Source organism: Puma concolor, chromosome D2 (genome assembly GCF_028749965.1).
Source record: "Puma concolor isolate L17-30 chromosome D2, mPumCon1.1.hap2, whole genome shotgun sequence".
NCBI classification, from domain to species: domain Eukaryota; kingdom Metazoa; phylum Chordata; class Mammalia; order Carnivora; family Felidae; genus Puma; species Puma concolor.
In genome coordinates, this window is record NC_141677.1 from 19,884,347 (window position 1) to 19,907,637 (window position 23,291).

At 49.4% G+C, this 23,291-nt stretch overlaps 1 protein-coding gene across 4 annotated transcripts in view; it reads left to right on the plus strand.

The window, feature by feature from the left end:
* The window catches only part of LOC147575923 (liprin-alpha-1-like), a 547,540-nt gene that overhangs the window by 119,087 nt on the left and 405,162 nt on the right, over positions 1–23,291 (plus strand). For 2 of the 4 annotated variants that reach the window (XM_086679730.1, XM_086679731.1), the window contains 6 exons: positions 13,871–13,981; positions 14,624–14,761; positions 16,283–16,429; positions 18,009–18,143; positions 19,719–19,802; positions 21,772–21,903. In XM_086679730.1, coding sequence (XP_086535856.1) covers positions 13,871–13,981; positions 14,624–14,761; positions 16,283–16,429; positions 18,009–18,143; positions 19,719–19,802; positions 21,772–21,903 — 747 coding nt within the window. Of the gene's footprint in view, positions 1–13,870; positions 13,982–14,623; positions 14,762–16,282; positions 16,430–18,008; positions 18,144–19,718; positions 19,803–20,261; positions 20,564–21,771; positions 21,904–23,291 lie in introns of those variants that run through there. The other 2 variants (XM_086679733.1, XM_086679732.1) reach the window with 2 other exon arrangements.

The following is a 23,291-nucleotide window of genomic DNA, read 5'->3' on the forward strand; positions in this document are numbered from 1 at the left end:
TATCCAAAATATCATTTCAGTGTATAGCCAGCGTGAGGGAGACTAATGAATGCTTTTGCGTTCTCTTTTATCACATTGTCTTTAAAATGTGGTGTGCATTATATACTTTCCACACGTCGCACTTTGAGGAGCCGCATTTCAAGGACTTGCAATAAAGCACGTGACCGCATATTGGACAGCCCCGTCCCACTCCTTTGATTTTTCTGTTGTCGTCAGTTCTGTCAGATACTGAGAGATGTATCGTTAAGTCTCCCATAATGCTTATGGATGTGGCTCTTTTCCCTTTTCTATGTTTGTCAATTTTTCTGTATTTCGAGATTGCGTTATCGGGTATATGCAAGGTTAGAAGTCTTGTGTTCCTGGTAAATGGAACTTCCATCGTGAAATGTTCCTCTTGGTCTCTAGTAGAGCTTTTTGCTATAGAGGTTAGTTTATTGGAGGGTCCCAGTGGTCACATCAGTTTTCTGTTCGGTTGGGTTTGCCTGGGGATCTTTTCCTTCCACCTGTCTGTGATCTTACGTTTTAGGGTGTACCTTTGTGACCAGCGTATGCTTAGTTTCCTTCTAATGAATTTGACACTCAAACTTTTCCTTGGAGTATTTGTGCACATGTAATGACTGATATGTTAGTTTACACGTACTGTATTACTAGTTTCTTCTTTGTCCCAGCTGTTGTGTGTTCTTTTGGTCTCTAGCCTTCCTTTAGAAGTAGGAGGGAGTTTTTAATTGTACACTGATCTGTTAGGTAATTGGACTATATCTATTTCTAGAGGCAGGTGCATTTTAAACTGACCCCTGCCTGATTCAGGACTTGTACTGCTTCCCTGACACTGCTCTCTCCTCTTAGTTTTTCTTTGTTTTAAGATTTATGTGTGTTTTGAGAGAGACATAATACAATCGGGTGAGGGGCAGAGCAGAAAGGGAGACACAGAATCTGATGCAGGCTCCAGGCTCTCAGCCATCCGCACAGACTCTGATGCGGGGCTCCAACTCACAAAAGGTGACATCGTGACCTGAGCAATGTCGGACACTCAACTGACTGAGCTACCCAGGCGCCCCTGCTCTTTTCTTGGACACTTGAACCACACTGAACTCCCCTTCACCTTTTGTTGGCTAATATTTTTTAGTCTTAGATGGATTTTGGCGTTGATGTCATTGTTTCGTGCACTTAATGCTTGTTAAGGTTTGTTCTCATAGTTACCCTTTGTTCTGCAAGCCTTGTTTTTTCATATTTCTGTCAGAGACTACATTTCTTTTTTGCAACGAGCTGCTTTAATATTGCTTTTAGTTTGTGTCTGTAGTTGATGTGTAGTCATGGTGTGTGTGTGTGTGTGTGTGTGTGTGTGTGTGTTGTTTTTGTTGTTCCGTTTTTGTTTTTGCTTCTGTTTTGCCTGAAAAACATCTTTACTTTGCCTTCACTGTGAAGAATGTTTCTGTTAGGTAAAGACTTCCAGGTTGGTGGCTATTTTAGTTCACCTTTCATACATGCCAATCCATCATCTGGCTTCATTTGCTGTTCTTGAAGAGTCAGCTGGTAGTGTTGTTGTCGTTGTCCCATGGAAGGCGGTATCTTTGTCCTCTCATGACTGTTAACATCTTTTTGCCTCGGGTGTTCTTTGTGGAGTCACTCTCATGGTTCTTTTATCAGTTTTGATTCTTATCTTTGTAGCGAGGTGGTACTACCCATTCTGTGTTTCCTCTACTTTGTGGGTTCCTATTGGACCTTTGTACCATATCTTCTGTGTCTTTTGGGCTTCTGTATTTTCTGGACGTTTTCTCTGTGTATGGTCTAGATATATTTTTACCTAACTATCTTTCAGTTCACTGAGTCTATTCACCTGTGTCTAGTCTGATGTGAAACCCACCGACTGAGTTCTTCATGCCATTAACAAGATTTTTTAGTCTTTTAATTGTGTTAGAGAGCTAGACAGACTGGGAGCAAGGGAAGAACAGAGAGAGAGGGAGACACAGATGCCGAAGCAGGCTCCAGGCTCTGCACTGTCAGCACAGAGCCCAACGCGGGGCTCAAACTCCCGAATCACGAGATCATGACCTGAGCTGAAGTCAGATGCTTAACCAACTGAGCCACTCAGGCACCTGGAGATCTTAATTTTAGCTCTGGTAATTTGCAGTTGGAGAATCTGTTTTGAGTCTCTGAAAATTTCCCATTTGTCAAGAATGGTTTTTGGACAGTTGACTTTTGCATCCAATAACTCCAGTCTATGTGTCTCCTCTTGGTCTGTTTCTCTTCTTTCTTCTTTGGGTCGATATGACCTGTTTGTTTGTTTTTTGTTTTTTTATGTTTATCTATTTATTTTGAGGGAGAAAGAAAGTGAGAGCAGGGGTGGGGGTAGAGGACGGGGGAGAGAGAGACACTGTTGAGGAGAGGCTCTTTTCTGTTCAGTAGAGAGCCCAACACAGGGCTCAAACTCACAAACGTGAGCCGAAACCAAGTGTTGGTCACTTAAACGAGTAGACTGAGCTATCCAGGTGCCTCTCTTTTTTTGTTTGCTTGTTTGTTTCTTTCCTTTTCTTATGAAAAGAATTTTGTTTTAATATTATTTACTTTTGAGAGAGAGAGAGAGGTAGAGACAAAACTTGAACAGGGGAGGGGGAGGCAAAGTGGGAGACACAGAATCCAAAGCAGGCTCCAGGCTCTGCACTGTCACCACAGAGCCCGACGCGAGACTCAAACCATAACGCGTCAGTTCATGACATGAACCAAAGTGGGATGCTTCCCCGACTGAGCCACCCAGGCATTCCTTTCATTTCCTTGCCTTGCTTTGCCTTCCTTTCCCTTCCTTTCCTTTCCTTTCCTTTCCTTTCCTTTCCTTTCCTTTCCTTTCGTTTCCTTGCCTTTCCTTTCGTTTCCTTTTCCTTTTTTTCTTTTTTCTTTTCTATTCTTTTCTTTTTTCTTCTTTTTTCTTTTCTTTTCTTTTCTTTTCTGTCTTTTTGTTGTCTTGTCTTATCTTGTCTTTTCATTTCTTCTTTGTTTTTATTGTTGTGCTGGACTGTATGGAGAAGCATAGAGGCTCTTCGTGTGCTTGTATTCCTTCAGCATTTCATCCCACACACCCCGAGTGCGGCGGTTCTTGGGCCCACTCAGGCGTGAGTGAGTTGAGACTGGGGCTCAGTCTTTGTAAGGTGCCGTGTGAGCTGGGCTCACGCTGTCCCCCACCCCCGTGTAGACCTCCAGGGTCTCCATTTGGAGGCCTGGAGTATTTCCGAGGACCCGTCCTTGATGCTAGCTCCCAAAGCCCCGTTATTTTCTCCACAGCACAATGAGATGATGGAAGGGTCAGCTTCTCAGGCAGTGCTTGCCGAGTGCCGGGCTCCTTTTCTGTGCCTCCCTGTGCTGTCCAGAGCTCGGTTAGCTGCCACTTTCTGCTTGCCTTTCTGTTAGGTTTCCTTTGCAGCTCGTTGGTATCTTGCCTCCAATCCCTGAGGAAATTCAGAATCCTCACATGTCTTGAGGGAGAGAGAGGACTCTGAACATTAGAGTTGGCTCAGCGGGCTTCCCTTTTGTTGGGGTCTCGGTCCTCCCAGTTGGGACTGCCTCGGGGTCTCCTTGATGCCTTCAGAGATGCTTCAAATTGAACTCATCTTTCCTAGTTCATGATGTGTTGATTAACAGGCTACTCACATGTATAAGAGCAAGCCAGGGAAGACTGAGAAGTCATAGCAAACATTTTGGTCCTCAGCATTTGTTACAGGAGAAAACGAAACCCAGTAGTCCTTGCCTAGTACCCGTCGTTCTTCTAAAATGACCATCCAGTTTGCCCACACTCAGCCAGCGTCCATGGGGTGGTGATGGTGTCAGCCTCCCAGCTCCCTATCCCCCACTGCCACGGCCGCCCTCCTCCCCTGTCAGGTGCCTGCCCAGGGCAGGCTTTGTGATGACGGGCTGGCTATGGCAGGGCAACTAGATGAAGTGGATCGCTTAAGTGACGCTTATTCTGGGAGTGTTTGATCAGTGTTGTTTGTATTCTAATTTTCGTAATGTTTATTTACTATTTAGAGAGACAGAGTGTGTGGCCAGGGGAGGCGCAGACAGAGGGAGACCCAGAATCTGAAGCAGGCTGGGGGGGGGGGGATGCCCCTCAAGCGTACAGGGTAGCCCCCACAAAAAGGGCTTCTGTGTTGGTGCACCCGAATCATCTGCAGAGACACAACCACCCACCCTTGTTGAGCCCTTTTGTGACTCTGCACCATTGTGGTCGCCAGGCTCTGGCTGCTGTGCTCCTCGGAGAGGGTGGTGGAGGCACATCTGAGAAGAGTGTATCTGGGCGAGTGAAGGGGTTAGGAGCAAATGTCGCTGACTTGCGCACTGTGGTTCCGGAAAGGCCTTTTCCGGAGAGGTCGCTCGGGAGCTGAGGCTGACCGAGCACTCTCCCAGCAGTCTGACTCCGAGGCCAAAGGCCGGGGTCAAGGAGGAGCTTGGCTTTGTTGTGAGCCATGGAAGCGGAAGCGGAGCCAGGTGAGGCACCAGGCAGCTGGCGTTGGGACGGAACCTACCCCGTAAGGAGTTGGGTTTTCCGATAAGGGCCTGGGGTCGTTGTGTCCTCAGGGGGAAGGACTGGCATGAGGTTGTTGAATTTTTTTATGTTTATTATTTTTTTTTTCAATATATGAAATTTATTGTCAAATTGGTTTCCATACAACACCCAGTGCTCATCCCAAAAGGTGCCCTCCTCAATACCCATCACCCACCCTCCCCTCCCTCCCACCCCTCATCAATCCCGTTTGTTCTCAGTTTTTAAGAGTCTCTTCTGCTTTGGCTCTCTCCCACTCTAACCTCCTTTTTTCTTTTTTCTTCCCCTCCCCCATGGGTTTCTGTTAAGTTTCTCAGGATCCACCTAAGAGTGAAACCATATGGTATCTGTCTTTCTCTGTATGGCTTATTTCACTTAGCATAACACTCTCCAGTTCCATCCGTGGTGCTCCAAAGGGCCATATTTCATTCTTTCTCATTGCCACGTAGTACTCCATTGTGTGTATAAACCACAATTTCTTTATCCATTCATCAGTTGATGGGCATGTAGGCTCTTTCCATCATTTGGCTATTGTTGAGAGTGCTGCTATAAACATTGGGGTACAAGTGCCCCTATGCATCAGTACTCCTGTACCCCTAGGGTAAATTCCTAGCAGTGCTATTGCTGGGTCATAGGGTAGGTGTATTTTTAATTTTCTGAGGAACCTCCACACTGTTTTCCAGAGTGGCTGCACCAATTTGCATTCCCACCAACAGTGCAAGAGAGTTCCCGTTTCTCCACATCCTCTCCAGCATCTATAGTCTCTCGATTTGTTCATTTTGGCCACTCTGACTGGCGTGAGGTGATATCTGAGTGTGGTTTTGATTTGTATTTCCCTGATGAGGAGCGACGTTGAGCACCTTTACATGTGCCTGTTGGCCATCCGGATGTCTTCTTCAGAGAAGTGTCTATTCATGTTTTCTGCCCATTTGTTCAGTGGGTTATTTGTTTTTTGGGTGTGGAGTTTGGTGAGCGCTTTATAGATTTTGGATACTAGCCCTTTGTCCGATATGTCATTTGCAAATATCTTTTCCCATTCCGTTGTTTGCCTTTTAGTGTTGTTGGTTGTTTCCTTTGCTGTGCAGAAGCTTTTTATCTTCATAAGGTCCCAGTAATTCATTTTTGCTTTTAATTCCCTTGCCTTTGGGGATGTGTCGAGTAAGAGATAGCTACGGCTGAGGTCAGAGAGGTCTTTTCCTGCTTTCCTCTCTAGGGTTTTGATGGTTTCCTGTCTCACATTCAGGTCCTTTATCCATGTTGAGTTTATTTTTGTGAATGGTGTGAGAAAGTGGTCTAGTTTCAACCTTCTGCATGTTGCTGTCCAGTTCTCCCAGCACCATTTGTTACAGAGACTGTCTTTTTTCCATTGGATGTTCTTTCCTGCTTTGTCAGAGATGAGTTGGCCATACGTTTGTGGGTCTAGTTCTGGGGTTTCTATTCTATTCCATCGGTCTATGTGTCTGTGTTTGTGCCAATACCATGCTGTCTTCATGATGACAGCTTTGCAGTTGAGGCTAAAGTCTGGGATTGTGATGCCTCCTGCTTTGGTCTTCTTCTTCAAAATTACTTTGGCCATTCGGGGCCTTTTGTGGTTCCATATGAATTTTAGGATTGCTTGTTCTAGTTTCGAGAAGAATGCTGGTGCAGTTTTGATTGGGATTGCCTTGAATGTGTAGATAGCTTTGGGTAGTATTGACATTTTGACAATATTTATTCTTCCAATCCGTGAGCACGGAATGTCTTTCCATTTCTTCATATCTTCTTCAATTACCTTCATAAGCTTTCTATAGTTTTCAGCATACAGATCTTTTACATCTTTGGTTAGAGTTATTCCTAGGTATTTTATGCTTCTTGGTGCAGTTGTAAATGGGATCAGTTTCTTTGTCTTTCTGTTGCTTCATTGTTAGTGTATAAGAATGCAACTGATTTCTGTACATTGATTTTGTGTCCTGCAACTTTGCTGAATTCATGTATCAGGCCTAGCAGACTTTTGGGGGAGTCTGTCAGATTTTCCATGTATAGGATCATGTCATCTGCAAAAAGGGAAAGCTTGATTTCATCTTTGCCAATTTGGGTGCCTTTGATTTCCTTTTGTTGTCTGATTGCTGATGCTAGAACTTCCAACACTATGTTAAACAACAGCGGTGAGAGTGGGCATCCCCGTCGCGTTCCTGATCTCAGGGAAAAAGCTCTCAGTTTTTCCCCATTGAGGATGATGTTAGCTGTGGGCTTTTCAGACATAGCTTTTACGATCTTTAAGTATGTTCCTTCTATCCCGACTTTCTCAAGGGTTTTTATTAAGAAAGGGTGCTGAATTTTGTCAAAGGCCTTTTCTGCATCGCTTGACAGGCTCACGTGGTTCTTATCTTTTCTTTTCTTACTGTGATGTATCACGTTGATTGATTTGCGAACGTTGAACCAGCCCTGCATCCCAGGAATGAATCCCACGTGCTCATGGTGGGTAATTCTTTTTATATGCTGTTGAATTCGATTTGCTAGTATCTTATTGAGAATTTTTGCATCTATATTCATCAGGGATATTGGCCTGTAGTTCTCTTTGTTTAGTGGGTCTCTGTCTGGTTTAGGCATCAAAGTGATACTGGCTTCATAGAATGAGTCTGGAAGTTTTCCTTCCCTTTCTATTTCTTGGAATAGCTTGAGAAGGATAGGTATTATCTCTGCTTTAAACGTCTGGTAGAACTCCCCTGGGAAGCCATCTGGTCCTGGACTCTTATTTGTTGGGAGATTTTTGATAACCGATTCAATTTCTTCGCTGGTGATGGGTCTGTTCAAGCTTTCTCTTTCCTCCTGATTGAGTTTTGGAAGAGTGTGCGTGTTTAGGAATTTGTCCATTTCTTCCAGGTTGTCCAATTTGTTGGCATATAATCTTTCATAGTATTCCCTGAGAATTGTTTGTATCTCTGAGGGGTTGGTTGTAATAATTCCATTTTCATTCATGATTTTATCTATTTGGGTCATCTCCCTTTTCTTTTTGAGAAGCCTGGCTAGAGGTTTGTCAATTTTGTTTTTCTTTTCAAAAAACCAACTCTTGGTTTCGTTGATCTGCTCTCCGGTTGTTTTTAGATTCTATATTGTTTATTTCTGCTCTGCTCTTTCTTATTTCTCCTCTTCTGCTGGGTTTAGGCTGCCTTTGCTGTTCTGCTTCTATTTCCTTTAGGTGTGCTGTTAGATTTTGTATTTGGGATTTCTCTTGTTTCTGGAGATAGGCCTGGAGTGCAATGTATTTTCCTCTCAGGACTGCCTTCGCTGCATCCCAAAGCGTTTGGATTGTTGTATTTTCATTTTCGTTTGTTTCCATGTATCTTTCAATTTCTTCTCTAATTGCCTGGTTGACCCACTCATTCGTTAGTAGGGTGTTCTTGAACCTCCATGCTTTGGGAGGTGTTCCAGACTTTTTCCTGTGGTTCATTTCAAGCTTCACAGCCTTGTGGTCTGAAAGTATGCATGGTATAATTTCAATTCTTGTATACTTATGAAGGGCTGCTTTGTGACCCAGTATATGACGTATCTTGGAGAAAGTTCCATGTGCACTCGAGAAGAAAGTATATTCTGTTGCTTTGGGATGCAGAGTTCTAAATATATGTGTCAAGTCCGTCTGATCCAATGTATCCTTCAGGGCCCTTGTTTCTTTATTGACCGTGTGTCTAGATGATCTATCCATTTCTGTCAGTGGAGTGTTAAAGTCCCCTGCAATGACCACGTTCTTATCAATAAGGCTGCTCATGTTTATGAGGAATTGTTTTCTATATTTGGGGGCTCCTGTATTCGGCGCATAGACATTTATAATTGTTAGCTCTTCCTGATGGATAGGCCCTGTAATTATTCTCAAATGCCCTTCTTCAGCTCTTGTTACAGCCTTTGATTGAAAGTCTAGTTTGTCTGATACAAGTATGGCTACTCCAGCTTTCTTTTGGCTTCCAGTAGCATGATAACTAGTTCTCCATCCCCTCACTCTCCATCTACAGGTGTCCTCAGGGCTAAAATGAGTCTCTTGTAGACAGCAAATAGATGGGTCTTGTTTTTTCTATCCATTCTGATACCCTGTGTCTTTTGGTTGGCGCATTTGGTCCATTTACATTCAGTGTTATTATAGAAAGATACGGGTTTAGAGTCCTTATGATGTCTGTATGTGTACGGTGTAGCCCCCACAAAAAGGGCTTCTGTGTTGGTGCACCCGAATCATCTGCAGAGACACAACCACCCACCCTTGTTGAGCCCTTTTGTGACTCTGCACCATTGTGGTCGCCAGGCTCTGGCTGCTGTGCTCCTCGGAGAGGGTGGTGGAGGCACATCTGAGAAGAGTGTATCTGGGCGAGTGAAGGGGTTAGGAGCAAATGTCGCTGACTTGCGCACTGTGGTTCCGGAAAGGCCTTTTCCGGAGAGGTCGCTCGGGAGCTGAGGCTGACCGAGCACTCTCCCAGCAGTCTGACTCCGAGGCCAAAGGCCGGGGTCAAGGAGGAGCTTGGCTTTGTTGTGAGCGATGGAAGCGGAAGCGGAGCCAGGTGAGGCACCAGGCAGCTGGCGTTGGGACGGAACCTACCCCGTAAGGAGTTGGGTTTTCCGATAAGGGCCTGGGGTCGTTGTGTCCTCAGGGGGAAGGACTGGCATGATGGATTTGAATGTTTTGAAAGCTGGTGCTGGTTCTGTGTGGATAGTGGGTTGGGGGAGGAGACAAGAATGGATGCAGTGTAGACGTCATTGGGTAGAGTGGCTCCTTCTAATGTGTGGGTTGAGCTCTAAGATTCGTGTTTTAGGCAACAGGTACAAGCCCCTCACATCACCCATCACATAAAGCACAGGACAGTGTGCGTCTTTATATCCTTTACAGAACTGCGTAATGTTTAAAAGCAGCGTGTGTAATTTTACGTGTGTGGGTACAGGGCGTACACTAAAGTATTCACCTGTTCTGGAGTGCATGGCAGGCACGGTATTAGGTGCTGAACCCTATGTGCTGCAGTTACCTCGCCCAGAGACGTATGCGGTTTTACGGAGAGCAATAGAAGGGCATGGGAGTGTGTGGTTCGGTGGAATAGGGGGAACGTGTGCACAGTGCGGCTGCAGGATGGCCGTTTTGTGCCATGGGTCGGCGTGGGTCAGACTCGGGGAGGCGGTTTTCCTTGGGAGGTCCGGCTGCCCTGTGTTCTCCTTCATGCACGCCACTCTGTCTCCCGGACGCCTTTCCAAGCACCTCGTAGTGAAGCTCCATCTGGGCGGACTGTGGGCTCTTTGAGTTCCACACGGGCCACCACCCTGCCCCCCCCACCTGTGCCTCCTCCTGGGAACAGAGCAGCTTGCTCCCTGGTCCGGTGGTCAGAAGCCAGGGAGATGGCTTTGCCTCTCTCCTGCTCTTCCCTCTCCCTGCTGGGCCGTGGGTCCTGTGGCGTGGAGCTTGCCTGTCTTTATGTCAGATCTTACTGCCCTTATGCCCGTGTGAGGATAGGCTGTCCAAGTGCACACAAGTCTCGCACACGACGTTCCTCCTGATGAACGCTTAGGTGGTGGTGACACACATGCGTCCCGGGTGGCCTGGCTGCATGCTCCCTCGATTTTCACGCACAGACGTGTGCATGGCAGGCGAAGTGGTTCACTGAGCACCTTGGTGAGGATTTGCTGTCTGGAAAGTGGGGGTGGGTCCTCACAAATGTGCTGATATGCAGACATGCATGGGGTGGGGGGGACCCGCTAGATGGGGCTGTCTTGGGCCTTGGGGCCTGGCGGTATGGGGGTGGAGGCGGGCACTGTCTGTGCAGCTTTCCAGAAGGGCCTTTCTGTTCCTGGCCAGTGTTTCCATAGACGGCTGGCTGGCTTTAGTCCCAGCGCCCTTGTCATGGAAGGGTCCATGTGGGAAAGGAGCCGAGACTCTGCCGGATCACTCCTGGTGGCAGCGTGCTTTCCAGCGATGACACTTCCGTCCTGCCTTCCTCGCCCTCCGTCTGCTTCACCAGATCTCCTCTCTGTGCTGTCTTCTTCTGTGACCTCCTCTGGGCTTTTCTCTGTGCTCGTGACCTTCTGTAGGATACGCATTTTGAATCCCTGCATCCCCCAACTCTTTTTCTTTTTCTTTTTCTTTTTCTTTTTCTTTTTCTTTTTCTTTTTTTTTCTTTTTGCCATATGCACAGTGTCATTCATGAGTTTCCTGATTGGCTGTGTCATAGGTCCTGGAAATCACGCACGTCGTATGGACAGTCATCTCTAGCAGGGATTTCTTGATTGTGTTGGGCTTGACGGTTTCCCCAGAGTTTTTTGTAACGTCCCTTGGCATCTTCCTGACTTTCATAATGTTCCCTCTGTGGCGGTTCTCTTTGGTAGCATTGACTGTCCTTCTTGTAACGTGCCTGTGTCATGAACCTCACAGGTCCTCGTGGCCCCTGGTCCGCAGGCTCACTTAGACCCGCTGCGCTCCGGAGCGAGTGAGCCGCCAAGACACGTTTGGTGGTGACCCGTGGGGTTCTGGGTGGCCAGGACATTGTCCAATGTCAGAAGAACTTTGGAGGACAGTCCCTTGCTTTCAGTGTACTTCCTGAGTTGAGGGACAGAGCCGGGATGGAACTGCCCCAGGGCAAGGGCTCTGGTTGTGCAGCCAGACCACTGGCCACTGGCACTTGTTGCCTTCAGGACCCTGGGGTGAGCTTCCTACACAGGGCCAGCCGCCCTGCTCACACCCCCACCTGTAGCCGCTCATTCGGTAGCTGCTTCACCCCTTCCTACCCAACATCTTGGTGCTCACTTGTCTTTCTCGTGAATAAATGTCGTTTGTGGCATTTTCCCCCCGACAGGGCACCTCCTGCTGCATGAAAAACCCGTGCAGGCAGCCATGGTCTCCTCAACTGATTTTCTTGGGTTTTCACTTTTTGCGTTGGAGTGGTTGACATGCGGTGGATGGTAGTTCCTGCTTCTCTGCAATCTTCTCTGGGGCGTCTGGGAAACTGTGTCCTTCTTCTTCGTGGTGGAAGCTGCTTCTCCTAGCGTCTGGACCATTTTCAAAGCCAAACCCCTTTCTAAAATCACCAAGCTATCCTGTGCCTGCATTGAAATGTGCCAGTTTTCGATCCTTCCCTTCCTTCTGCCTTACGTCGTGATGTCAGGTCTTCACTTGTCTTGCAGTTTGAGTTGCGTCGGCAGGTGTGCCCGTCTCACAGCAGTCCTACATCCACAGAGATGCCACATCTTCCGCACCAGACACAAAGATGTCTCACCAGTAGCACCAGGTTTTTGCATGTGCTGGGGTCGCCGCAGGGAGAGAGCTTCGAGACTTTCCCTTTCTTTGTGCCTCCGTGGTCCTCACGCTGGCCGGCTGGCAGCTGCAGCTGTGGACCTCAGTACATGTCAGGCCATTCAGCCTTTTCTTGTCACACCATGAGTCTTCTCTGCATCGCGGGAGCACGTCCGGCATCCCTGGGCACACTTCGAACGGGTCCCAGGCTGTAATTAAGGTTCATGGTATTGCCCTTAACGCGGTGAAAATGACGCAGGAACCCTGAGAAATCACTTCTCCTGTGGTGCTTGATGTACTGGAGAAAGGAAGTGCATACCAAGAGCTGAGTAGCAGATTCGTGGATTCGTGCAACACCTGAGGGGACCTCAAGAGCAACAGGAGGTGGTGCACACTTCCCCCAGAGGACAGCGTCTGCTACAGCTCGTGTTATGCGGTTAGGACTTAATCCTGCGTCTCCACATTTGTTTGCCTTTCTCTTGACTGCAAATGGCACCATGTAGGTACGGTCAGTTTCTGTGTGCAAAATGATACGTTTTATCTTGTCAGAGTAGGTTTGTGTATGTTTTCGGGGAGGAAATGCTCTAATAGCCTAGTATCTGCGTATATTTCATGCACTCGTGGCCTCCCTTTTACTTACTAGGTTTGATACTTCGTAGCTGCTCAGCTCATCTGCCAGTCTTTCCAAATGTCACACATCTCCAGAAGAGTTTCCAGTGCATTTATTGGAACAAAAATCCCCACATAGAAACGGGCCTGCACAGTCCTACATCAAGGATCAGATAGGCTTCTGTGGGTTCACCTTGTCAAGTCAGATTGCAAGGAACGTGGTCAGTTCTGTGGTAACATTCCCGTTGATTTGGAAAGGGCTACTTTATGAAAGAAATTGAAGTATGTCACCAGTTTGTACTTGGATTTTCCAGAATTGCTGAAATCAACAACTCTCCTTATTTGGAATGTCAGTTGTTAAGTGAACGTTTGTCCCCTCGTTTGTCCTACAGAGACAAAAGCTCTGGGGCGCCTGGGTGTCTCAGGGCATTAAGCGTCTGACTCTTGGTTTCAGCTCAGGTCATGATGTCATGGTTCAGGGATTGAGCCCTGCACCGGGCTCTGCGCTCGACTGACTGGAGAGTGTGCGTCCACCTCCTTGGAGCCCACCTGTACGCCATGTCCTGGGCGGGCGCTCAGTATTGGCGTGAGAGAAGCCCCACGTGGGGAGGTGGGCCCTGGCATCACTCTCCTCAGAAACCCTTCCTCCATAATATTTCCTGCTTGACTAAGGAAAGAAGTCGTAAACTCGCCCTTTCGTCAAGAGTCCTACCATCATTTTTGAAAAGTCCATTGGGTGTGGTTGAGTCTGATTGAGCCAGGGGTTCAGGCTAAGACAGCAGCTTTTGAGTACCGTCAGCCTTTCCCCACTGCCGCTCCACAAGCCTGCTTGGCAGACGAGGCCAGAGGCTGCGGATGGGCAGGAGGCTTCTCGGCCGCTTGCTCCCGAGTCAGCAGAGTTCCTGAGTCCTAGACCTGCCAGGCACCTGAAAATGTCCGTCCCCTTGAGTGTCGGTCCCTCCGAAAATCCCCGGGACTCCTGTGGGTGGTGAGGAGGGGACTGGTGTGTGTGATGCTACTTGAGGGCGGTGGGTGCTGGGCCTCTGGAGGGCCACGGAGGCCTGGTGTGCTCTGGTAAAGACCCCCTGTGTCTCTCCACTTTTGTCCCCTCTCCGACCCCAGGAGTGTGCAGCTCTCGCTGCAGAGCTCCACACCTGCAGGGAGCAGCTCGTGCAGAGAGAGGAGGAGATCGCCAACCTGAAGGCGGAGAGAAACAACACCAGGGTCAGTAGGCGCACTGCCAGTGTCTTCAAACACGGGACACCATTCACTCCCCTTGTCCGCAATGTCCCCGTGGAGTTGGCTGGGACCTATTGTTCTCAAACCTTGTTTGATCCGTGAGGAGGAGTAAGGCTCTTTTAACACATTGGCGGGGACGGCTCCCTACCTGGGAACTGAATTGAAGGGATTCAGACTTGGTTTTGCATTTGGTGAACTTGAGGCCCGGAATTGAAGGTGTTCTTGAAACACGGTTTTCCTTTTGCCTCTCCCGCCAGCTGCTGCTGGAACATTTGGAGTTCCTCGTCTCCAGGCACGAGAGAGCTCTTCAAAAAACAGTCATACGGCGACAGGCGAAGACTCCGGCCGGCGTGTCCAGTGAGGCGGAGGTGCTCAAGGTCCTCAACTGCATATTGGAGAAGGACAAAACCGAGGCTGAAACGGTGTGCCTAGCCACGGCGGTTCTCAATTTGTGCACATGCTGTGTGTTCTAGGCACACTTTGTGTGTTTGTGTGACTGGGGTTTCCTTTTCATCTTCTTGAATTCTTGTAAGAAGACAGGTCTGTATGGTTAAAAAGCAGTAGTTGGTGGAAATGTTGTGTGTATCGATTGGCTAGTACAAATTGCATAATGTAATTTATTTGGGGGAAGATTTGTCTCCAATGTAAAATTGAAAGCGGTTAACAAGCAAGTCTGTGAACAGGAGCATCCGTGAAAAACCTTACCAGCATTCTGTCATGTCATTTGAGGCGAAGGGGATCTTAGGGTAACTGTATAGTAAGGACTAATGAAACACCTCTGTGTACCAACTCAATCCCTTTGTTTCCAGGTGAGAGAGCAGTTACGTGTGGCACTGGAGGGGTGTAGTTTCGTAGAAGAAGAATTAGGGGCCACTCGCAGAGTTCAGCTCCAGACATCACGCCAGGATTTGATTGGAGGGGGTTTCCTTTTTATCCATTGTTTTTAAAACAACGTATGAAGACTAGCAGTGGGGGCCCTCACATGTTGCTTCCCTTTCTGAGTTTCAAAGGTGCAGAGCCAGATGAAAGAGCTCCTGGCTACCCTGTGCACTCTCGTGGCCAAGCTGGAAGAGGACCTAGACATCTCCAGGAAAGACCTCATCCTTTCTGAAGCAATGAACACCATATTACAAAGAGATGTCCGTGAAGTGAGTGTCAGTTGAAATGGCCACGCCGTCGTCGAGCCAAACGTGGGGTGTTTGGTTCGGCCTTGCCCAGTGTGTCCTTCGTCTCCCACGGGTTTTGAACGTTTGGAGTTTGGTAGAAGTAGCAGCAGAACGGGACGTGACTCCGGGGCCTGGGCGGGCTGCCTCCCCATCTGCGTGGTGGAATCTGTCCTCCCTGGGCTCTCCCCTGCCGAGGCCTGGCGGGCAGGCGGCGGAGTGGCCTCGGGTGTGGCGTGTGGGCCACCTGAGCTTGGCCCATGCCGTGCTCTCGGTCCATTTTGGGAACACACTCGGCACGTAGGAACCAGCGTGGTGCTGCCAGGGCGTTTCCGGGGGCACGACCTTGCGGGGGCGGCTCTGCCAGGGGCCGTCACGGCCGCCTCTGCCGCCCTGCCCTCCTCCCAGGGGTTCCGTGCTCCTGGTCGTGACGGTCAGAGTGAGCGAGGGGTAGCCCGCTGGTCCTGGTGTAAGGTCATGGAGGAGTGCGGCCGCTTCTGCACGTGTGGTCGTCGATGGGAATCTGATCATTGTCACAGAGGACTAGTAAGGGTAGGATGGTTTCTCTGTGCCTCCTCCTGTCACTGTGAGCTGCCCTTTGCGGACAGTCCCCGCACACCCCACCCCCAGCCCAGCAGTGCCACCTCGGGAAGACCCTGTCAGACCCTCGAGGGTGTAAGTGCACGAGCAGTCTGTTTAGTACCTTAGTGTGGGTGAGATCGTGTCGGAATTTAAAACAAAAGTATTTGCAGAAATTATAGAACCTGTTCAGTGAAGTTGTTGTTTGGCAGAGGTGGGGAGAGACCCCTCAGCAGAGTTCAATGTGCAGAGAATTTAGAAAATCCTTTCTTAGGACTCATCACTTTCACTCTTGAGACTGCTGACATAAATTGCTTAGGAAACACGGAGGGCTGGAAGAGGAATCTTTCGGGTGTTGGACAAGAAACACAGGGCAGGACGTTCTGGTTCCATTTGCAGTGTCAGATACCATGGGATACAATGTTGTTACAGGGTTAGGCTATAGAAGATGACTTCCAGTTATATGAAAGGTGGAGTTTGGCTTCCATTTGTTACCACTGCTGCTTCAACTTTGTGGTAATTGGATGAGATTTCATCCGCCTTTTCCCCGGGAAAAAGGATGGTTGTCTCATGGTGTGTGCCTCCAGAGGCAAGTCGCTGTTCTGTGGAAAGCTCAACGGTGTCCGGAGGCAACCGAGGTTGTGACTTCCGGGAGACTTTCTTATCCGTTTGTCTTTGAACACATGGGAAAGAATAAGCCTGGGTAACTGGTCAGAATCCCGAGCAGCCTCCGCACTGTCGGCACAGAGCCTGACGCGGGGCGCCAACTCACAGAGCGACACCGGCTGAGCCACCCAGGTGCCCCGAGGATGCTACTTTTCTGTTTGTTTGGAAAATGAGGATTTCGCCCGGGTTTTGTGTCTGGAGTGTGTTAATGTGTCGTACGCTAATTCGTTCCCTGTTTTCCCTCTGAAATACCTGCTGTAGGCCATGGCCCAGAAGGAAGACATGCAAGACAGGATCACTACCCTTGAGAAGCGCTGCCTCAGGGCACAGCACAAAGCCACCTCTCTGCACGACCTCAAGGAGAAACTTGAAAACGAGATGGCAAAGAAGGACTCTCTGCATCGACAGGTCGTTGGTTTCGTTGGACTTCATTCCACTTTTATTAATTACAAGTCAAGTTAAGGACCAAGTGTCAATGTCAAGGTTTTAGGATCTTAGAAACTTGTGTTGACCAGCGGGGTTACTTCAACGTCCAGGGTTTAATTCTTTCGAATTTTATGGAAGCATGTTATGGGGCTCCCCTCCTTGATTCCTTCTTTGTCTTGTCTTACATGCACGTTACTCTGTTGCCTGTCAGCACTGTTTCCAAAGGAGCAGGGAGTGGCCGGGAATGTGTAGGCAGCTGGCCATTTTGGGTAGTACCTGAGATCGGGGGGAATGGCAGGTGCAGAAGCACAGTCTGGCGTGAGGATGTGAGACCCTGTGTTTTGGGAAGCAGCACGTCTCTTCCTTGGTTGTCTCAGGTCATCCGGCATTGAACAGGAAAACCACATCCAGCTTCTTGGAAACAGAGTGAGCTTTGTCTGGTGTGTTTGTCAAATGCGTCAGTCGACCCAAAATGATAATCAAAGTGAAATACTAGGAAGCCATTAAAATGACATGGAGGAATGCTGTTTGAGAGCACGTAACATGTTCCAAATCATGAGTGTAAAGGGCAGATGACGAAATACTATGTGTACAGCATGTGATTTATTTTGGAGGGTTTGAAAGCATGATACGTGGTCTGTATATACACACAGAGCTATATGCACACAGAAGATGGAAGGAGTCTGTGGGAACACACGTTAACCTTGCAAAAACCTCACCTTATACATGATTTTTAAAATGACTTTATATATTTTTAATGCTTATTTATTTTTGAGAAAGGGAGCCAGAGTGAGAGAGAGAGAGAGAGAGAGAGCGAGCATGAGCAGTGGAGGGCAAGAGAGGGAGAGAGGGAGACACAGAATCCAAAGCAGGCTCCAGGCTCTGAGCTGTCAGCACAGAGCACGAGGCGGGGTTGACCCCATGAGCTATGAGATCATGACCTGAGCCGAAGGTGGACGCTTAACTGACTGAGCCACCTCGGCTTCCCTAAAAGTCCTTTAACAAAAAATCTCGTGTCTAAGTTTTCCACGTTGAAGTTTTCCACGTTTTTGGTCAAGAGGGAGAGTGTTTTTGTTGAATAATGGTACACTTCCAAAAAGAACTCAACTGGCATCAGGCATGCTCTCAGAAGCTCTGTGCTGGCTGATGTGCCCACCTCAGAATGTCCTATGTAGCGAGCCCTCGGACCCCAGTATAAATATGTTTACGAAGGGTTAGGACCGAACCCTTCTCTCCTTAACTGGTCAGGAAGAGCGAGCAAGCTCCTCCAGAAGATGGGTTTTCTTTAATGTGTGGGAACTTTGTCTTTGGAAAGACTTCTTTGAAGATAGTGAAGAAGAGCAAAGAGTTTGGCAAGACATGTTTTGCGTAGCGAACGGAGGACCAAGGCAGTGGGTGACTCCTCGCAGAAAGGAAAGGTTTACTCTGAAGCACCTACCAAACTGTTGGCTTCAGTCAGAACTAACAGTAGATCTCTGCATTTAGATTTTGTTTCACTTTATTAAAAATGGAAACGGAGAGAAGACTTGCTACACTTTGATGCTTTGCCTTCATTTCCTAGACTGCGGATCAAAACCGCCAGTTGCAAGAGCGCCTGGAGGTGGCGGAGCGGAAGCTGCAGCAGACCCCGAGGAAGGCCAAGTCGCTGCCCGAGGTGGAAGCCGAGCCGGCCCAGAGGGTGGCCACCCTCTGCAAGGTGGGGCCCCCGTTTCCTTCTGGGTCCCATGGTGGGAATGTCAACTTCATGGCGGTCCGTTCTTGTATCTCATTTCTCACCGGTAACGTCGGCGTGCCAAAGTCCGCGAACCAGCTGAGATCTGTTTTCGGTGCTTCTTTGTCTGAGATTGGAATGCTTTTCAAACGGCAGGCATCATCCCCAGTTTTGTTCCCTCCGGTTTTGTCCGACGTGTGCAGTTTGCCGTTGGCTGCATCTAAGACTCACTGCTTTTCAGAGTTAAGTCAGCGACTCAAAGCTCAAGATAGTAGCCTTGGGCAAGAGAAGGACAGGGGTGCCTGGCCGGCTCAGTCAGTGGAGCTTGGGACTCTTGATCTCAGGGTCATGAGTCTGAGCTCCCCATTGGGTGTAGAGCTTACCGAAGGAAAAAAAAAAAACAAAAACAAAAAAAGCATAGAATTTTTCCGAGAAATGAGAAAATCCTATCCTCTTTCAAACACAATCGTTTTTTTATTTAAAAAATTCTTAAATGTTCATTTATTTTGAGACAGAGAGAGAGAGAGAGAGAGCGAGCCTGGGCACATACATGAGCAGGAGAGGGGCAGAAAGAAGGAGATAGAATGCCAAGTAGGCTCCATGCTATCAGCACAGAGCCTGACACAAGGCTCGAAGCCCCAAACCTTGAGTTCATGACCTGAGCTGAAGCCAAGAGTCAGAACCCGACTGACTGAGCCACCCAGACACCCCTGTAAGAAATAAATCTTTAAGGAATTCACTCGGAGGTTCCACAAATAGAGTCGAGGAACGTGCCAGACACAGTCCCTGCCCTCCCAGTTCTCACAGCCCTCACCACCCACAGAGGAAGGCAGCAGTTGAAGAGGTAGTTTCCAGACATGATGTGGGCGGTGCTGGGATCGAGTGATGCACACAGGACGAGGGAGCCCATGACTGGGCAGCCAGTCCATCCTTCCGGAACCTGGGCTGAGGGAACCTGTAGCAGGGAGCCTGTCGGTGCTTCTGTGTCACCGGTTCCAGTGCAGTGAGGGTCCCAGTGGGAAGGGGGGTGGTTTCGTCACGGGATAATGACCCTCAAGGCTGCCATCAAGTCGGGCAGGCGGCATTGGGCGCCCACAGGCCCAGGCTCCAACAGAGCCTCTCCTCCTTTGTGATCTGCATGTCAAGTCTCCATTTCTTTTCTCACCTGTCCTCTCTCCTGTCCCTGGTCAGCCGTGTAGCCCGACCCTTTGTCTTTGGACAGTGTGCTGCTGAGGAAGCTAAATTGTTGGAAGTAACTTCCCAGCTTAGGAAGGCAGCACGCCTGTTTGCTCTTTCCGCTTGCTGCTTCCTCCTGTCCGTGCTGAGTGGCCAGGGGTGTCTCCCGGGGGACGAGGCACCGTCCAAGGATCCGGGACCCGGGGTGGGGACGAGACCATTGCCTACCCCCGGTCACCAGCATGGAAGCCCACTGCTTCCCACTGGCACGCATGAGGCCTGTAGGGACTGTGAGCAGGCAGAAGGCCGCTCACAGCATGTCGTGCGTAGGCACAGCGTGTGTGGTGGGGCAGCCAGCTCTTCTGACCCTGCTGTCGCCCGCAGGCCGAGCAGAGGGGTGGCAACATCGAGGAAAGGCTGCGCCAGATGGAGGCCCAGCTGGAGGAAAAGAACCAAGAACTGCAGCGGGTACGTGTCCGGGCGGAGCAGCCGCGCACCTGGCGGTGGTTGAGGATGAGGCGCAGGCTGGGGGTGTGGGGGTAGGGAGTGGTCCCTTGTTTCCCACTTCTCCCCACGTGGACGCCAGGCCCCTTCTCGATCCCATCAGGGGTACAGTGCACTCTTGTGCGAGTTGGATGCTAGTGAACACTGCTAGCCTGTGGACAATGTTCTCTGGACGCTGGGGCCCCGTAGGCAGTGCCGCCTAGGGGTGGAGGCACCCGCACAGCCCACTGTGCCCACCAGCTCGTTAGCAGCTACTCACGGTTGACGCGGGACCTCGTGGGTGTCCCTTGGCCAAAGCGGAGGTACTGGCCTGGGGTAGGGCAGCCTAGAGGAGGGGTCTCCTTCCTTAGGACATGACACCGAGGTCCTGAAATCAGGTCACGGGCCTGACCTTGGTCCCCACATCCTGAATTTCTACTTGAGATGTAAAGGCACAGGTCGGGGTAGATGTTCCTAAGAAGAGGAATAGCGTCATCGAGCCTTGACGAAAGGGAGGCCCGTGTCCCTTGAATCCCCTGAGATTTTTCCCTGTGGGAGCTGGTCGGACGTCAACATGAAACACCCAGGAGACAGAGCAGGCAGCCGCCTCCCCAACTTGGGACGTCCATCCAAGGCCATCGGGTTTTGTTTTCACCAGAAAACTCAAAACACTCACCCTTAACTTACACCAGACACTCGTGTGCTTGGCCCTCAGGGTCAGAGAATAAAACATGAGTTTCCGCGGAGTGAAGCTTCTGATGCCAGCGTGACGGCTCGCGTTGGCCGACCCCAGCCCGCCATGACACATGCACACAAGCGAGCACAACCAGACGCTAGCCTCTTGGGCCGGGAATTCCACCTCACCTACTTAGAGAAGCACTTCATTGCCTTTAGGACTGTATGGTAGTTTGGAGGGACAGGTGTTGAGATAAGGATTCTATTATAACTGAGACAATTCCAAGGACACTTTTAAGCTGCTTTGCTTGAAAAATACTTGGGTGCTGATCCCTTCTTGTGGGGTGGCCAGGGTCTTTTCCGAGTGACGGCCGTTGCTGCGTGTGAGGTGTGGTGGTCGTGCTTTCTGTTGCCTGCTCCCAAGGAAAGAGGTGCCAGCAGGTGTGGCTTGGAGGTGAGGAAGCCCGAGCCTGGAGGGACTGTCCATTGCCTAGCCTGCGGGTGTGTCCTGTGGGCTCTTCCTCCTCCCTGGGCCCCCCGACTGCAGGGCACATGTGTACTCCGTACCCCACGGCCCTCCGCCCGGCAGGAGCCCCTGAATCCTGCCGGCCTGTCCTCGCCGCTTCTGTTTTGGGTTAATTCAGGATATGCGGTAGGAACAAGTTTTTAAACCATACGATTGATGAGAGTTCTATAAAACACAGACCCGTGAACTTGGCGGTTCCGTTCGGAAATTACTTGAGGTAAATACAAGTTTCCATTACAAAACGTTCAGGAGATGTGTGAATTTCACGAAAAACAGGTCAAAGTCTTTCTCACCACTGAATCTTTCCCAAAGGGGATTTTTTTTTTATCTTTGGGTTTTGTCAATGGATTCATTTCTTTCCCCCTGAGGCCAGATCTGAGCTTGGGTTTCCGCCCCGGAATATGCCTCCTCCCGTGTGTAGATCAGCTGATCCCCTTGAGAATATGCTCTTTCCTGCATGTACATCTGCCTCCTGAGCCCATCTGAGAGCTAACAATGAGGACATTCGTGAGGGCCCATGCGTGTTTTGTTTCCCAGAAACAAAGGGACCTGCTAAGTGATGACCCCTGGGAAGCAGGTTCCTGCGTTTGTGTGCCCCGCTAGGTCGGTGCTGGCAGTGACGCACAAGCACGCCAAAGAGTGCCGTGGGAAGGGGCAGCCGAGGATGGCGTGCGTGTGGGTCACACCGCTGGTCATTCGCACGCCTGAGCCGGTGTTCGCACTTTGGCTTGAAGCCTGCGTCTTCTCTTTCAGGTAAGGCAGAGAGAAAAACTGAAGGAAGAGACTAATCAACATCTGTCCAGCACTATTGACAAGCTCCTTTCCGAATCTGACGAGCGTCTTCAGCGTCATCTAAAGGAAAGAATGGCTGCTGCAGAAGATAAGGTAGGCTATGAGAGACAGCGGCTGAGTGCCCCCGTCCTCACAGAGGAGACGCTCACGTTGTGATCCTGAGGAGCAGCGTGGAGCAGAGGCTAACAGCCACTGTAGAAAGTAGAAATGATTCTTTCACGCGGAAAAACTGCAGGCCTACGTTAAGTTCCCAGTGTCGTGTCCCCGCCCGACGTATGCGTGCGGGAAGGTGCGTCTCACTGTCTAGAAGAGGAGTATGGTCTGGGCCTTTACTAACTGAGACGTAACTGAGACTAACTGAGACGTAAGGAGTAAGCTAGCTTCATGCTAATCAAAGATGGGCACAGAAACAGCCATAGGCAGTATATAACTAAGGGGAGGGGCCGTGTGCCGATACCCCTTTGTTGATAGGACCCGGCGGTGGCTGGATGTGGTCGGCAGGCCCTCGTTTGCCACCCCTGTGCTGGAACCTTCAGCCTGGTTCTTGTCTGGGGAGCTAATTTCTACCTCTTTTGTCCAGACGGACCGGTAGGAGTGCGCAGTTCTGTCAAGCATTTAACCAGCTGAAAACAGAGTATCTCCTGTTCCATCTCCTGCCTTCCCTCTTTTCATCTGGGTTGGAAAGAGTCTAAGCCTGGACTCTTACACCATCATAACGGACACACTTGAGGTGTAACGGGAGGGAAGCAGTATCATAGGATCTCTGTGAGAGAAGCTCTGGTGGGGACAGTTGGATGCGGACCTGATACTACCGGTTCTGATTACACCTGTGTCCCTGTAGATGAGCCCAGAATCTTCCCTAAGATTGTCACTTGGAGACACCAGTGAGCAATGCTAATTTCACGACACACTTGTTTTGGGTAAAACCCATTATGAGGTGCGTTATTATACCCCACGTGAGGTTCTACCTTGATCACTGGGGCCAGCCTTTCGGTAGAAGGTTGTATGTGAGATTGGAAGTATATGTACGAAACTTAGGTCAGGTTTCCCAAGTGACTGAGGCATCACAGACCCTAAAAGCTAGTACAAACCAGTGTACCTGCTGCAAGTAAACGTAGGAACTTGTCATACTTACAGTCAGACAGTGATCCGTGAAGAAATTGTACATGGACAAAGGATGAGTAAAGGCTGTTACTGCAGTTTCACAGACAGCATTTCACTCTGTGGTCATGTGACGCGGTTCGTTGGTATGGCCATCGGCTCCATGCCTTGTCTGTGGTGCTGCGTTATTGTAAAGAGAAACGTAGGCATGGTCTAGCATGTGGAACGTTTGAAAGAATCAACACTAAAGGACTGTCGGTATCTTTCTCAGAAGTCTCTGTTAGGAGAAGTTGGCAATCTGAAAAAACAGTTACAAGAAATGCAACGTGAGAAGGTATTTCCGTCTCTCACTCATTCAGTGATCGGTTGAGACTGGAAAG